Genomic DNA, 16,879 nt, shown 5'->3' with positions numbered 1-16,879 from the left:
GCACCACTGTCACAAAAGACTGGTGAGTCATCGCCACTTATGTTCCTGTCTCCCTCCTCCCACAAAAAAACACACATATACAGGAAAAGCACTCAAATTACTCCTTACCTGCCGTGCATTTACAGGAGGACATGACAGACAGACACGCCAGTGCCACGAACGCACACAACACATGCACATACGCACGCAAACACACACACACACACACACACATTCCACAGCTCTTTAAAACGACCCTGAAATTAAAACCCAATTCACAAAATTTAGTTGATAATTGTGGTTGAAAATGGCATTCATTCATGTGTGCTGCCTATCATCTCTTACAGGATTATGTGGAGTTTGTATAGTGGAAACTCATGTCAATGTAGAATGAAATAGAGAGCTGTTCAGGCAAGAGATGCTCCTGAACTGTAGGGGAGACAAAATTAAATAACTGGTGGACAAAATGGACAAAAGAGAGAGGATAAGAGGGAAAGACAGAAATTCCCTGGTGTTGTGGTTTTTGGTCTCGTTTGTCCGCCTATGGTTTATGAGCCACAAAGCAAATGCTCTTCCTCCATCTGCTGGAGGAATGTGTCACTTACAATGCTGTCATGTTGCTGCTGTGTGCACAAGATGGCAGTCCTGGATGAACACAATGTTAGCCTACAGAATGACACATACTGTGCTGCAATTGGTAAAGATAAATTGACATATTTTTTATTTTCTAGTTATTTTGTATCTATATCTGTGTGGCTGTCTAACTCCTAGCTATCCCACCTAGCTAGATAGCTAGGTAATGTAAGAAGTAGCCCTACGAACAAAACAATGTAGAAATACTCCTTTAGGCCTATACCAAGTAAAAGTACACATTTGGCATCAGAATGGCCCATTTCAAATGACAAGAACTATTTAAATGTAGTTCTAACAATACATCATATTTCATAATTCTGTGTTTTCTAAAACTTAAATCTGTAAAGTAGCTATGGCTCGTATATACATGAGATCATATAAGAGAAGTATTCTAATATTTCCTTCTGAAAGGTTGTGGAGTAGAAGTATAAAGTAGACTGTACTCTAAGGTTTAATGTTTTTCAATAAAGCAGTCTAGAGCTACCACTATGGATCATTTTCATTATCGTAATCTGACAATTATTTGCTCAATCAATTTATTGTTTGGTCAATAAAATGTTACAAATTAGTGAAAATGTTACTGAAGGCCAAGTTGACGTCTTCATTTTTCTTCTTTTATTTAACAGTCCCAAGATTACTATCACTTTTAGAGATATAGTTTAAGAAATGACATAAACAAATCAATTCTTAAAATAGCTATAATGTTATTTTTTCTGTTTGTCGACTAATCTTTTCAGCTGTAAACCGATGTTCATTGATTAACTCAAAGTGACATTTTGAGTGTGAAAAGAAACAATTTACTGTGATGTTGTAAGTCTCTGTATCAACATCTGTATATTCTAGGTGTAAGGATGCGATGCCATGGAGTTGTCAGATATTTTCTAGGTGTTGAATTTGCAGAATTTGTATTTAGTGTGGTCTTAACAGGCTTGTTTATGTCAAAACAGACTCCACCACAGAGACATCAGGGTCCTCACGTGATTACTCTTTACAGAAACCTGCTTGTGAGCTATTCAGACACATCAAATATTAAAAGCCTGGAGTTTCCGTTTCACACACAGAGAGGGAGGGGAGACGGCAGAGGCAGACAGACAAGAGCACAAACAGGGGCAGAGGAATAACGAAAGAAAAGTCAAAGAACGGGGGGATTAAGAGGAAATAACACATCAGGCACCCTGGGAGGGAGACACATGAGCAGGGATGGAGGGAGAGAGGGAGGAACAGGGTGAGAGCACCCAGAGGTAAGACAAGGAGAGTGTGAATGTTTATGCCTAATCAGGTGCTCGCCTTGAGTGTAACAGTAGAAGCTGCGCCAGTGTAATCAGCTGCAGATTGATTGGCTGATAACCTTCTGGTCCGGCAGTTAGGAGGACATGTTTTTTTAAAATTCTGCTGCTTTCTCTCTCAAACCTCAGTGGGACGACTCCCACCCAGGCTTACCCACTGACTCAGAGCTGCACTGAGGAGAGCGACGAGCACCGAAACCTGCAGGAACCAGAGGAGGACGACCAGGCCGAGATTGGAGCCTGTAACGGAGAGGTAGAGCCAAGTCAGGTCAGAGTTGACAGGAAAAATTCACACTACACCAGCGTTCATGATAGATACTGTACATTTACACCATCACCGTCAGAGTTCCTTTAACTCAAAGAAAATGAGTAACAGGGGGAATCTATAACTAGAACAATTAAAGTTTTTGTCCCTTTGGTCGGTGTGATTGATGAAGGTCGGGGAGGATCTATGTATCAGTGATGAAGAGACCTTACCACAGGAGACACTGATAGCCACAAACACACAGGATGTAGCCGACTGCCTCCCATTGTCCCCCATGCCAACAGAGGAAGAGTTCACCCCCCCTTCAGTGTCACCTCATCCCTCCAACACACAAAGTAAGTCTCACACAGTATATTGTGTCTGAGACCAGCACATGCTCATGTGAGGTTAAGAAAACAGTGGTGTAGTACTCTTGTCTTTGTGTTCTCACAGATCGCCCTTCTGAACCCTGCTGGTATTGCCTGAGGTCTCTCGACTCAGAGTATCGTCCAGAAACTCCTCAACAGGTTTCAACATTTCTGACTAAACACATTATTTCACTGAGAGCTCGTCGCTCCCCTCACTGCAGTGCTGACCAGATACATTGAGGAGTGGAAAGGCTGTTTCTCCGAATAGCTGTGTAATTTACTTTATTTTGCTAACACAAACAGTAACAAGTATGTGCAAAATAACATTATTGCAAAGCAATGCTACCATTTGATGGATATGAAAGCAACTAGAAAGGTACACCCTGTAGTGACGATCTCCACCAGCTGTGTCGGCAACAACCCCTGGTGTATTGTGGCTAACCCCACCTCCCCATCACCAATGGCCTGTAAGGCATGGTAAAACTTCATTCACACTCAAAAACAAGCAGCGACGTATGCAGGCAGTTGGCTCAAACTTCTCGCATAAGACATGTCGTACAATCTTGCCAAAAACTAAATTAAGTTGCGGCGGGGTACAGCAATATGTGTACTGCTTTTTCCCTGAGACAAACACACCATCGGAAACAATAATAGTGAACCGCAGAGCAGCAGCTGAGAGATGCGCAGTAATGTGTGTACTGGTAGTTCTGTTGGCTGTTTACCAAACACACTGCAAACTGTTATCCAACCACTGTGGGCACAGAGTAGTGGATGGGGGGTCGGAGATGCATTGAGCTGTGTTACCACTAGCGGCCCCCTAAGAGTAGTGAGTGAGGAGTCAGCAGACAGTCAATAGCAGCATAAAACAGGCGAAAAAAGGTGTTTGAGAAAGTATGAGTCACCACAACCATGAGAGGTCCTTGAGCATGCAGCCATAACTGGACACTCAAAGTATAAAGCAGTTTGCTGCAGCAGAATGCAAAATTAGCTGTGGAAGACACAGCGGTGCACACTTATTCAATCACAGACTCATTCACGGACGCACACACCTGACGGATCGCATGATTCTCTTAATGGAGATAATAAAAAGCCTGATCTGACAGGGAAGCCATACCTTCTTTAAGGAAATACATCTTTTTTCTGTGACATGTTGAGATCAGAGGAAATGCTGTTTGCGTGGTAATAAAACTAAAACATCCGTTCATATTTATTTATAGCAACAAAGGAAATAGGGTTATCACTATCCTTTACATAGTTTTGTAGGATGTGTATCAGCTGCAGTTAAAATGCTTTAAAAGTACAATATGTTCTAAAACACAAAGGACCAGTGAGAAAAATAAAACTGACAGTAAAATGAACAAAGTTTATAACATAACTTAGACATGCTATACAATATGTTGCTGAAATGTTATGCACAACTTTATACATGACTCTATCAAAAGTTATTTTTCCATTAGTAAGACACACTTTTGATGCAATATTAAAGTCAACTATTTATTCAGCTGTTTAATAATTTAAAGACGTCAATAACTCCAAGAAGATAAACCTGACTCTTTAAACTATGAAGCAGAGTATCATGACTCAAATTCATGATGACATAGAGAAACACTTTCTAGAGTTGGTCCATTGAGACTGAGTTATAGTAATGAATCTGTGGGTTGGTAGAACTGGTATATCCAATGCAGTTTTCTCATGCTGTTATGAATCCCAGTAAAATCAGCATTGTTCATTCATGCAGTGTCTGTGGAGCAGCTCCAGGATTTGTCATCACAACACTCTGCCTCATTGCTGTTAAAGACTCAAATTCATATCATAAAACTGAGCTGACAAATATGTTGTGGAATCCTATTTGTGCTGCGTTGCAGGAAGACTCGGGTCCTTTGTCACCGACGCCCTCTGGTGGCCAGAGAGTGAGCTACCAGACAGACCCTCGACCTCACTTTGGCGTGGCTTGTTCCTCCCACTCCACATGTCACCCCCTGTGGGGCAGTGAGGGGCCCTGCTGGGGGCAAAGGAACCAGGACGTGCCTGATCAGACACACACCTGCCCTCACTGTCATCTGGGGCTTCCCCCTGACACACTGCATTGGCATGAGGTTGGCACAGAAACTTGTAAACACACACAGGCACAAATAAGAACACACAAGCTCACAGTTTCCACTAAACATACCACAGCTTATGTCACCCTACAGAGAGCCTCTGACTGTTTTCTTTCTCTCTGCACAGGCAAAGTGTCTACTGTTTGAAGGGGTGAGGGACCCAACGGAATAAATGGAGTCAACAGCAAAAATGTTGTATGTGCAATGTTGTATGTTCTCCGACAAGGTGGTTTGTGGTGACTCATGGGCAACTTTGGCATCGTGCTGCCCAGGCCTGAAAGTCAAGCTTACAGTGTACAACATCATCAACACTGACCATGCTCGCAAGGATACTGCAGCCTGAGATTCCCCTGACAGAATACACCATGACAGCTTTCTACTCCCCCTATGAAATCTCTAGTGCTAAGCCTCGTCTCTGTCGCATGCCACCCCGGTGCAGCCGTAGTCTGCAGGTCAGGGTGCTGAGCAGGCAGCAGCATAGAGTGCAAAGTGTAAAGAGATGATGCTAAACTGAAAGTTCAACCAGAAACACATTATGTGATGTATATCAGTTCAGGCCATTTCGGTGTGATTTGCTGACTTTTGGAATTAAAAAGTTCTCCATAAATGTCATGTAGGTGGGAGCGCAGGGCAACAGGGGAAGGAACCAAACATGGCACGCAGGGACGGGTCAATGATTTATTACCAAAGTGAACACATTATATATATATATATATATATATATATATATATATAGATAGATAGATAGATAGATAGATAGATAGATAGATAGATAGATATATATAGATATGTATATGAGCTGGACATCAGACTGACACAAAAGAGCTTACTCAACAAGATCAGAAAGGCCAGCTGGAGGAAATATCGTCTTCTTACCTGCATCTCCCTCCTGAACTCAAAATGTATGATCACACATGCACAAGAGCTAGTAGACAAGTGGCCACCAATAAATAAAACGAACGTGGCATGGAATGTATCTGTTTTTAAAAATAAATCAACCAAATGAACAATAATTGGTCATTGTAATTTGGAGTGTTTACACTGACTGGCTCTCTCTGTGTATATGTTTCTCAGAGGGTTGGGGCTTGTGGGTGGAAACACTGACCTAGTTTCATTGTAAAGGGTGATCGGGGGAGGCAGTGTGTGTGTGTGTGTGTTTGTGTGCTGGTATGGCGAGGGCACTATTTAAGGGAACAAGGATTAAGAGCCAGCAGCAAAATACCAAACTCTTGATTGCGTGGGGCACGATACACTATACTATTGTATGTTTGCTTTTGTCCCCTTTGTTTTTTGTCCCTGTCTGACTTTGTATACGTTTCTACACGATAAGCTAAAAAAAAAAAAAAAACATTCTTTTATGTCATAATGTAGATTAGTCCCAGATTGTCGATTCTGTCTCAGAATTGGCCTTGCAACAATACGGCTGATTAAAAACAATAGAGGGCGTTTTGATCCATTTTCAACCATGAAATGAAGATTTAAGTTTGGTAAGAAATGCCAATATTACCACCAGCGTTGATGGGTTTCATAAACGTCTTTATGTAATTTAGTTAACAGCTTAACATTACGATTAAATGTGCAGTTACTCTTAAAAACAAAAATATAAACACTATCAAAAATAATTGTGGTTCATCATAGTATTTGACAGTGAGGGTCATACTATAAATTAGCCTGGGCACATCAGTAAAACAGCATCCTCCATGTTATTGGTCGCCAAAAGCCACCCATAGTCACGTGACTGAGCAATGGCATTAGGCAGCATGGTGAGCCAATGGTCTGCCCCATCACCTGATTTCTATTTGAATATTGATGCTCCTCCAGCGGCCACCTTCCTGTGTTGTTATTCTCTGACATTGGACCATCGCTACTTGTGGGATATTTGTACAACCAAGCCAGACGACCGAAAATGTCCGCGTTGCTGAAGCCGTTTACGGTGCACGAAGGACCGTGCGAGAGCTGCGGTGACTGGAGAGGACGCCCGCGCTCAGCTCTCCATCAGCAGCCTTCATCGCCGCTTCTGTCCGCCGCTGTCGCCGCGACGGGGCTGGGCTCTCTGCCGGCCCACCACAAGTCGTACGCGGCGAGGAGAAACCTCGCGGCTGCTGCGGTCGGTGGGAGGAAAATCACGCATCCCGGAAAAGCCATCCTTGCAGGTTGATTTCGCAAACCAAATATTTGTTCAGCCCGCAGATTTTACCCCTCGTAGTCGACTATTGCTGTTCTGCACAGCACAGCCCAATCTGTCGCCCATTAAAGCTATCCATGCAGAACTGGGTCAAACCGCACTCAGCCAGCAGTGATGCTACAGCAGTTGCATGATGTAGTTGCATGTCCTTTTCTGTATTGAGTCCTTTGCATTCATCTAAAAGCATCCATAAAGACTCTAAAAGGTGTATGCTGCGTGTTGAATAGAAGCAAATATTCTGAAGCACTCAGCTATTATTTCCAACTCCGTGCAGGCACTGCTGTGTAATTACACCACATTTTATTAAAACACAAAGTCAGGGATGATGTAGCATCAGCACCACTCTGCAATCAATCCATCTCATTTAAAAAAGAAAAACTGAATTCTGCACAATGAGTCAACAAATCGTCACGGCAGTGTTTGTCTCCTTTTCCTCACTCAGGTGGGATCGCAGGAGGCATAGAGATCTGTATCACCTTCCCCACAGAGTATGTCAAGACCCAGCTGCAGCTGGATGAGAGAGCCAACCCGCCGAGATACAGAGGAATCGGTAGGTCACTGGGACAAGTATGACTGCTGCCTGACTTGACCTATGTGTGTGCCAATCTTCTGCTGGGTTACTCACTCATGGATGCTCTGTGTGTGTGTGTGTGTGTGTGTGTGTGTGTGTGTGTGTGTGTGTGTGTGTGTGTGTGTGCAGGTGACTGTGTGAAGTTGACTGTGCAAGATCACGGACTGAGAGGGTTGTATCGAGGTCTCAGCTCCTTGCTCTATGGATCGATACCCAAGTCTGCAGTGAGGTGAAGTTGTACACGTGATATATATATATATATATATATATATATATATATATATATATATATATATATATATATATATATATATATAGTAGCTTTTTATCACAGATTTTATGTAAATAAAATGCACTTCTTTGCTAAATAAACAGAAAGGGGCTTAAAGGCTCCCTGCATCCTTTTGGTTTATAGTGTCACAGATCGGCAGGGTTGTTGACTTGACATTAATTTAACAGCTGACTGATGTCAAAGCGGTGACACAGCATTTCTTGGTACTTAAGTGAGATTTGTAGGGCTGCAATTGATGATTATTTTCATTATCGGTTAATCCGCTCAATATTGAAACATGACCATGGAGCCATCAATTGTTTATTTGTACTTAAAAAATGTAATCAACTAACCAATTAATCAAATGTACCACTGCATGTCACAAACTGACTAGTGGTTTACTGATACTATCATTGAGTTAGTTGTTTGGAGTCAGAACATTCAGATTTAGTCAATTAACACACTATTGATTACAGTGGAATCCATCACACAATTGTTCCTCTATGTTTAGTTCGTCCCTTGTTATTCTTGAATGTATCACCTTCCCACCGTTCACAGGTTCGGCACGTTTGACATGCTCAGCAACCCAATGCGAGACGCCACAGGCCGTCTCGACAACACAAGCAGCCTCTTGTGTGGCTTAGGAGCCGGTATAGCGGAGGCCATCGTGGTCGTCTGCCCCATGGAGACGCTTAAGGTTGGTGGAGCTGGATGCCGTTACGCATTTCTTTGACATTGATCTGAATAAACACTGATTAAGGGTCCCCCCCCCCCCCCTGTCCTCCAGGTGAAGATGATCCATGACCAGTGTTCCCTCAGACCTCGCTACAGAGGCTTCTTTCACGGAGTCAGTGAGATTATCAGAGAACAGGGTAAGAGAGCAGCATGGAATAAGTGGCTCTCACACACACAGTTTGGAGCATTTCTTACTTCTTTTGTTGTGCTGTCACTTTGACCCTGCTTCTTTTGACTGTCTTACTGGCAACGATAACTGAGTCTGTAACTACCAGTATTCATATGTGTGGTTCTGCTTTGACTCATTTAGGTGTGAGAGGGACGTATCAAGGTCTGACAGCGACCGTGCTAAAACAAGGAACCAATCAGGCCATCCGATTCTACGTGATGAACGCGCTGCGCAATTGGTACAAAGGTGAGAAAGCCAAACAAAGTCTGCAAAACAGAATCTGACTACCCTGTTTTTAACCACACCTAGTCATTTCTCTGTCCAATGGAGTGATGCATTCTCCTCCTATTTTCTTCCACTCTCCATGAATCCGACTTTTTTGGATTTGGCCTCTAAGGTGACGACCCCATGCGGGTGATGCACCCGATCGTAACGGCGATGTTTGGAGCAACGGCGGGAGCTGCCAGTGTTTTTGGAAATACACCTCTGGATGTGGTGAAGACCAGGATGCAGGTAGGGAGCACACCCTGCGGTAATTTCATCACTGCAGTCACCGGGTGACATTTCTAACTCGCTCTGTTTTCCGCAGGGTTTGGAGGCCCACCGCTACAAAAACACAGTGGATTGTGCCTTTCAGATCTTGAAGCAGGAAGGGCCACAGGCGTGAGTATCCCTGTAACCTGATGCATGCTGGGAAACAGTTTTCACCCACTGTAGACAAACCGTCTAACCTCATCTCTCTTGTCCCCAGGTTCTACAAAGGAACAGTTCCCAGGCTCGGCCGCGTGTGCTTGGACGTGGCCATAGTCTTCGTCATCTATGAGGAGGTAGTCAAACTACTCAACAACGTGTGGAAGACCCAGTAGACCGGCCAGAGGGCCAGAGGGAAGCACAGACCAGTGCCTCATGCTACGCACAACTGAACTCCTCTCTTGCAGTTCTTACTAGCTCTCTGCAATGCCCCGAGCAGACGACCCTTCATCATGACCAGTTTCCACTCTGTCACATAAAACAAGTCCAGGGCACGTCCTAAAAACAGCGATAACAGAAAGGGAAGCAGAGTAGCTGCTTGCCCTTTTACATTTCTCCGCTCTCTTTCTCTCTCGCTGTCATTGCTTACCCGACTGTGCTTGTGGTGTCGTCTCACTAACACATCCGCGGTATCTCCTCGCTGTGTCTTGGTGATGAACTTCAGATACGGCTCACTGTGCATTTCACGGCCCGCTGCAGACAACTGCTGTGTACGGCTGCATTGATCTTCATTTGGCGTCCGTCCCGTTACTCGCGGGCTTGTCGGGGCAACACAAGCTGGTCTGGAGTCGGCACCTCTCTTACACATTGTAGGAAACAAATCCATATGTAGCAGTCATGCAGTCTTAAGAGATGAGCGTCAATAACGTACTTTAGTGAGCTCATTGTTGCATTTTCAACGTCAGGTTGTCAGTAGTGTGGTTGAGTTCGCTACAGTTGCATGTGGAAGCTTTATTTGGGAATATTTGGCCTGTAATGCTTTGTTCAGACCCTTAGTCAGGTTGCTATTTCCATGGCGGCGCTGGTGTACATCCTGAAATATGAACGGGAATTCACTTGTACTCAAGATGACATGTCCGACTACGTAAGCCACACGACTTCAGTGCACTTTCCCTGTGCTTATTGGTTCACTCGTCCTAAAGAAAGATATTATGTCACTTTAACATCTTTTGTTTACCTCAAGCTAACCTGCTTTACAAGCCTTTTGTACGCTAACTGATGAAACAGTTAATTAGCCATCTTGGAACGCACTCATTCTTGTCTTGGTGTTTACATATGTCGGACGGCAACAAGGGGACAGTCGACGTGTCGGGAGGCTCGATCACATAAGTGACTATAGTACTTAAGCAAGGTTTGGCTTTGACTGACGTAGTTGCACCACACAGGCCTTGCACAGAAGCCTTTTGCTCATCTTTGCCAAACTACTTACGTGGAATCCCCAATGTAACATCGCTGATAGGAGCAAACGTTTATTACATTACACATTTACATTATGTAGAATCTTTGCTTATGCCTTGCTGCTTTTCATGAACAGGCCAAAAAGCGCGTGTACGTCTTTGTACAGCGTATCAGATTTGATAGCTCATGTTTCAGAAGACGCTGTTGGGCAGAGAGGACTTGGTACGAGATCAGAAAACAATGCGGTTTAAAACATGGAGTGTGATTTACAAGATCAGATGTGGAAACCTCTGAAAAAGTTAATTTAGACAGAACATGATTCACTGGTTTCAATAAACTTGATTGATAAACCCGATCTGTGTGACTCTGGAAATGTGTGTTAAGACATCATATGAATAAAATGTAACGTAGATACTGTAGTAAATATGGACGAGCAGACTCTGCTTTATAATACGGGACTACTTTTATTTCTACCATGTTTTTTGGTAATGCTTTACTGAAGTGGCACCTGGACTGGAGAGCGGGAAAAGGAGGGAGAGGCAGAGTTGTATCTCCTTCACACTGACTGAATAGTTACGTTTCCGTAAATTTAGGCTCCAGTAAATGTGCAGTAACATAAAATTGCTTTACAAAAAATGACGTCAGTCGACACTTTAGCGTGGCCGGAGAAAACTCAAAAGTAAGACTTACGAGACCTTTATGTATCTGTACTGTAAGCAGTAGTTCAATGATGTGTGACAAAATATCAAAAAGCCTCCGTTCAAAACTGACCAACATTAAGATTTGTTTATTGTCTTGTAGGTTTAGGTTTTATGAATAGAAATCTGTCATGAAAATAATTAGAAGAGGACTACTGCGAGGATGCAATACAGCCTCGCTATAGAGCTCTGAAGACGTAGAGTTAACATGAACAATGGGTTGACTTGTTGACCCCCCCCCCACCACCCCAAGCATTGGCAAACACTTGTAAGATCAAGCAGGTCACGTAAAATGATGCAAAAGCAATTTCCCTGGTTTTGGTAAAAGTTTGTTATGTAAATATTTATTTGTATCAATGAATAAATGACTTTTCCTCAGTGGGATGGAGGATCAGAGAGTTCAGAGCAGAATGAGGCTTTGCTGACCAGAGGAGATTAAAGGCTGAAGGTGCAGGGCGAGTGTGGTCGGCATTAACATCACAGAGGAAGGTCTTAAACGCTCCCACCTGCTGCTCCACCTGTCCCCTGCAGTATATAGTTCATCTAGTAAGGTTAAATCGTAATCTGTCAATGTATGCATCTCATTATATTCTGCATTCAGAAATTAATTAGTTGTCTCTCCCGTTTTAAACTCCCATTCCGCTAAACTACTTACAGTGTTCATATTCCCACATGGGGTTGAAACCTGGAGAGGGCGTCTGCATCATAACACTGTTAAAAGCTCCTTGACACAATGCCATTTTTGACAGTGTAGTGAAGCCAAATGGGGGATTAGGTACAGCCTAGCCGCCTTTGCTGCAGCTGTCACGCTTCTTGATCGCAGAAGATGTGAGATCCTCGGCCAACGTTAGGAAGGAAGGGGAACGGAGGTGCGACTATCTTCTCCATCTGGAATTATAACACAAGGACAAAGGGTTTACATGTGAGGAAACATTGGTATTTAACTAAATGACAAAAAGATAGTTTCTCAGAATCTCACTCACATTCGGAGACATTTGTCTTTCCCGCCACTGGCCACTCTTTGTCCATCGGGACTCCAGTCCACTGCGTAAACCTACACACCCAAGAAAAGAGGCAATTAGACAAAAAACTAAAATCACCATCAATACAAAACTATTTGGAAGCAGCACCTCCCCCCCTTACCTCATCAGCGTGGCCCGGCAGGTCCATGTTCAGCTTCCCCGTCTTGACGTCCCAGACTTTAAGTGTGCTGTCGCTGCTGCCACTGACCAGCAGCCTGCTGTCTGCCGACCACGCCACTTGATACACGGATGCCACGTGGCCCCGCAGGGATATGAGGTACCTTTGGGAAAGTGGACAAGCAGGCGGATACATAAATACTCTGTGACACACATACACGCACACAAATCTAACGCCCACAGCACTATCGCCTGCACAACAGCAGTATTACACAGATTCATTCAGGATAAGAGATTTTCTTACTTCCCGGTGCGTCCGTCCCAGATTTTAATGGACTTGTCGAATGAGGCAGAGGCGAGGAGCCTGGTGTCTGGGGAGAAGAGCACCTCGTTGACCAGAGCGCTGTGTCCGGTCATCCTGGCCAGAGGCTTCTTGTCTTCTGCGGGGTTCCACATGAACAAGGTGAAATCGTCGGAGCCAGACACCAAGCGCTCTGGAGCCGGACCCTGCAGCACGACAACAACAGTGAGGGAACTGACACAAGAGGCACGCAGACTTGAACACATCGGCACAGGCAACAATCGGTACTCACCCTAACGTTATTATATCTCTCCAAAGCTTTCTCCTTCAGCTCTTCCACTGGGGGATAGAAAAATGCTTGTTACATGAAAACATCTAAGCCAGAAAAGTCTCTTCCTCAAAGAAGGTCACATGATCCTTACATGATCCAGTGAGGTCCTGGGGGTTGATAGTGGCGGTTGCAGGTTCAAAAGCTCCAGTGCGCAGGACGTAGTCTGTGCTGAGGGCCAGGGTGTTCACCCAGTGGGCGTGACCCTGCAGAGTCCTGCACTGGACACCCTATTCCCACAAACAGAGGTAAACACACATTAAGTCTGGCTTTGATACACAGATGTCTCTTCCACGTATTCTGTCTGGCAATCAATATTTAAAGAAGTGTCACTCACACACACACACACACACACACACACACACACACACACACACTTACATCTTTGGCTCTCCAGACTTTCACCGTTCTGTCCTGGGAGGACGTGTAAAGAAGTCCATCTCCTCCCCACTTGACACAGGTGACTGACTGGGTGTGTCCAGTCAGGATCTTCTCACAGCGTCCCAGCACCGTGTCCCAGACACGTATCGAGCCGTCCTTAGAGCTACTGGCTAAGTACCGACACTCTGCGTTACTGCAGGGAGAGGGAGATCAGAGAAGCAGTCTTCTGTTAGTCAATGCAATCTTTTTTTGAGTTTTTTTACAAGTAAAATCACAGATTAAAGGTTATGTGATACTGTACGTGCCTTAACCATTAAGTCCAGTAGGCTACCGCCTCATACCAGATCCTTTTTTTGTGAAAGATTATGTTCCAAGACTGGATTTCTATTTTTTCAGAACCAAACTCTAGGTTAACTCTCAAACTCTATGCTATTGTGTATGCTGGCTCACTGTCACTTGAAGAGGACTTCGCCATCGTTAAGGTCATTAGCAACACCTGTGCTTTAGGTCAGCAGTAAAACAGAACCCATTCAGAGAAAGTGAGTGCTCACAGGTGGAGAGGTTCCCAGCTGAGCCAAGTGATCCACTTGCTGTGTCCGGTCAAAGTCTTCCCCATCTGTGTACCCGTCACCGGATCCCACAGACAGATCTACAGAAACAATGCCACAAACAATAAATACAGCGTACAGGAGATACATCTTAAATATAAAAAGGCATACTCTGTGTGTGTGTGTGTTGGAAGCTCACCTGACTGTTCTTGCACCCTGAAGCCAGCTTCTTTCCATCGGGTGACCAGGCGATGCTCAGTACCCAATGTGTGTGTCCTTCAATAAAGCAGATTACAGCTCATTGGTGTCTAGAAATCATGCATCAATCATCGGTATATAAAAGCATCGCCGTTCACGCTGCCTTGTAGAAGTTCTTTTTTTTTTTTTTTTATATATATATACCTCTTGCAGTGTGGTGTGGCGTCTCAGTAGTCAAGTCCCAAAAACGTACTGTGGTATCACCTGAGCCGCTGGCCAGATATCTGAAACAAACAGGGACAATTGAATTAACAGCATGTTTAAATCAACCCCTTGGTGTGTTCACAGTGTAATTTCATCCCCTCTAATTGTTGTTATATCAGAAGGACTCTCAGATAAATCAGAGTACAAAGAAGCATGACAAGCAGGCAGCTGTTAATTCAGCGTTTGGAGTTACTCACTTGCCAGTGGGGCTAAAAGCACATGAGATGACAGCTTCTGTGTGTCCCTGTAGTGTGCTGGTACAGCGGGCCACAGCTCGGACCCTGAACACAGCCTGAGGCTGGTAAACCACTGGCACAACTTGCTCCGTCTCGATCCCGAGAGCCTGCACACACGATCCCAGACTGGACACCACCTCAGCCTCGCCACGCACAAAAAATGCCAGTGGCACTGGCTCATCCTACAGGGAATAACAGCAAAACAACACGAGATATTCACCGGGTTTTAAATGTCAGCTTGAAGTTGCATCTTTAATTATTCAATACGTCTAAAGAAAAGAGAGTTAACACTCAAATAGTTAAGACTAAATGCTCCATCTCTGTTATGAAGGATTACCTTTTGAAGCAGTGCATTGCAGACGAGCTGTAGTTTGTCTGGAGTGATGTCTAAAGGCACATCGAAAGGTGAGCCCAGAACCTCCCCTTCTTCATTCTGAAACTGGATCAACAGACGCTCCACGTCCTCACTCGTCATCCTCAGACTTGGATCTAAAAAAACATATTAAGTTCACTTTACATATACGTATATTATACTTATTAATACTTAAGTACATGCTGTAAACAGTGGGAGATCGAGGAGTCTTGAAGGCAACATTATAGCCACAGCTAACGGACGTAAATCAACGTTTCCTGACGTGATATCCATTACGTTACCTCTTTAACGTTACTTTAGAAAATAGGACAAAGAGCAACACATTGTATGGCCATGTTTAACATTGTTATTTAGGTTTAGACTAAATCGTACCACCTGCAATTAACTATTTAGCGCTTTACTTTTAGCTAGCCTATGTCGACCATCTATGGTGTCAACCAGTAACCCCGAAGCTAACTCCGCTAGCCTGCTGTTAGCTAACATTTTGGACACCTCGTTCCTTTTAGCAGCGATCGCAGGGCAGTAAGATGACCGCCATGTGTTAACACAACTGTGTCTAGTTTTATATGACATCGAATTGGCACATACATGTGCTAAAACTGTACCTGAAGCGAGATAGCGATGTGTTCAAACTCCCCACGTGTGAATCAGCGAAGAGCCTTTACAGGAGAGATACTCCAAGAAGCCGGAGTTGGCATGTCACTGAGCGGACCCGCGCAATGATTCATGGGAGAAAGATGAAGGGAAGAACCGTTGTTGTTGGTTTGCCAGTCTATGGCCGTGATACTTAACCTATTTTCACTTTTTAAAAAGATATGTCTGTAAGTTTTGCTCGATGTCAACTTTCAAGTACCTCAAGAGAAACCCCAACAAAGTTTCCACAACTTCTCCTCACACCACAACATTAAATTAGTGTTATTAGTGTTTAATTATAGCAGTGAATAATAATAATGCTAATATTAATGATGATACAAAATATATTGCGATATTAATAACAATGAAGATGATTATGACAATAACAACAATACTATTAATATAACACTAATGATACAATTAATAAGAATAATAATGGTTATTTCTAAAATTATTATTATTAAAACATACACAGATGACCCATATCTATATCTTGAATACAATCAACCTCTACAATGAATATATCTAGATTCAAGCTCCCCAAATCAGAGTTGTTGATTGTAAGAGATGTTGTAGAATAGTATCATTAACATTGGATATGAAGATAGGTTGTACTATTTTCATATTGAGTACAATCACAAATGAATTACTTCAAATGCCAATGAACTCTCACAGCCAGCTTTTAATTTTCAGTTTTAATTAGACCTGAAACATTTTTGGGGGGTTAATACATCAAGAGGAAAACTGAACTGTTTGCTTTTTAAAAGAAGTCACTGAGATCACAGATGAACTTGAAAGGCTTTTTTTCCGGCACTTCCCAAACCAACTAGTGGTAATTCATATATCTCATTACCATAATGAAACACATTATTCCAATACACATCATACATACTGAGCATTGTGCTCTGCTGCTCTGATGTTGCTCACTCAATCAATTAGACACAATTTCACTATAACACCCTCAGACATTTTGACACCGTTTTTCTTTGACACAACAATCATCACATTTGCATTGCGATAGAAAAAGGCATCCTGTATATTGCACTAATGTGAGAAACTACAGTTAAGAGGTTTACAGCAAGATAGATAAATCATTTATTCATACAATGTTATCATGATTCTGTTTACTGCCTTTGAGTTTGTCATAATACACATTAAACTTATATGTGAATTGTTATAGTACAGTATATGACGCAAAACACCTCAGTGTAGAAGTCCACATCGACATCCACATCTAACATTAAACGTTCTTCGAGGACTTCATGTGTCTATCATATTTTATATATATTTCTCCCATCTGTATCATTTCAC

General features: G+C 43.2%; 2 protein-coding genes across 2 annotated transcripts; one reads left to right on the top strand and one right to left on the bottom strand.

Moving 5' to 3' along the window:
- Nucleotides 1–6,172: 6,172 nt before the first annotated feature.
- slc25a1a (solute carrier family 25 member 1a) lies at nucleotides 6,173–10,865 on the top strand. Its single transcript, XM_076102165.1, has 9 exons — nucleotides 6,173–6,762; nucleotides 7,237–7,344; nucleotides 7,495–7,594; nucleotides 8,195–8,333; nucleotides 8,424–8,508; nucleotides 8,682–8,786; nucleotides 8,938–9,053; nucleotides 9,130–9,203; nucleotides 9,292–10,865. The coding sequence occupies exons 1-9, from the start codon at nucleotides 6,516–6,518 to the stop codon at nucleotides 9,404–9,406; spliced, it is 1,089 nt and encodes a 362-aa protein (XP_075958280.1). The 5' UTR covers nucleotides 6,173–6,515; the 3' UTR covers nucleotides 9,407–10,865.
- Nucleotides 10,746–15,626, bottom strand: nle1 (notchless homolog 1 (Drosophila)). Its single transcript, XM_076102164.1, has 13 exons — nucleotides 15,541–15,626; nucleotides 14,900–15,051; nucleotides 14,524–14,744; nucleotides 14,267–14,346; nucleotides 14,064–14,140; nucleotides 13,868–13,965; nucleotides 13,317–13,509; nucleotides 13,030–13,165; nucleotides 12,900–12,946; nucleotides 12,611–12,813; nucleotides 12,311–12,470; nucleotides 12,151–12,221; nucleotides 10,746–12,055 (listed from the first exon to the last, which is right to left on the bottom strand). Exons 2-13 carry the CDS (start codon nucleotides 15,035–15,037, stop codon nucleotides 12,043–12,045), a joined length of 1,437 nt encoding a protein of 478 aa, XP_075958279.1. The 5' UTR covers nucleotides 15,038–15,051; nucleotides 15,541–15,626; the 3' UTR covers nucleotides 10,746–12,042.
- Between the last annotated feature and the right edge of the window lie 1,253 nt (nucleotides 15,627–16,879).

The sequence above is a fragment of the Anarhichas minor genome, unplaced genomic scaffold (assembly GCF_050575085.1).
Source record: "Anarhichas minor isolate MPS153535 unplaced genomic scaffold, ASM5057508v1 ptg000027l, whole genome shotgun sequence".
In the NCBI taxonomy this organism is placed as follows: Eukaryota; Metazoa; Chordata; class Actinopteri; order Perciformes; family Anarhichadidae; genus Anarhichas; species Anarhichas minor.
The sequence above is the reverse complement of the archived record's forward strand: the minus strand, read 5'-3'. Positions and strand labels throughout refer to the sequence as shown.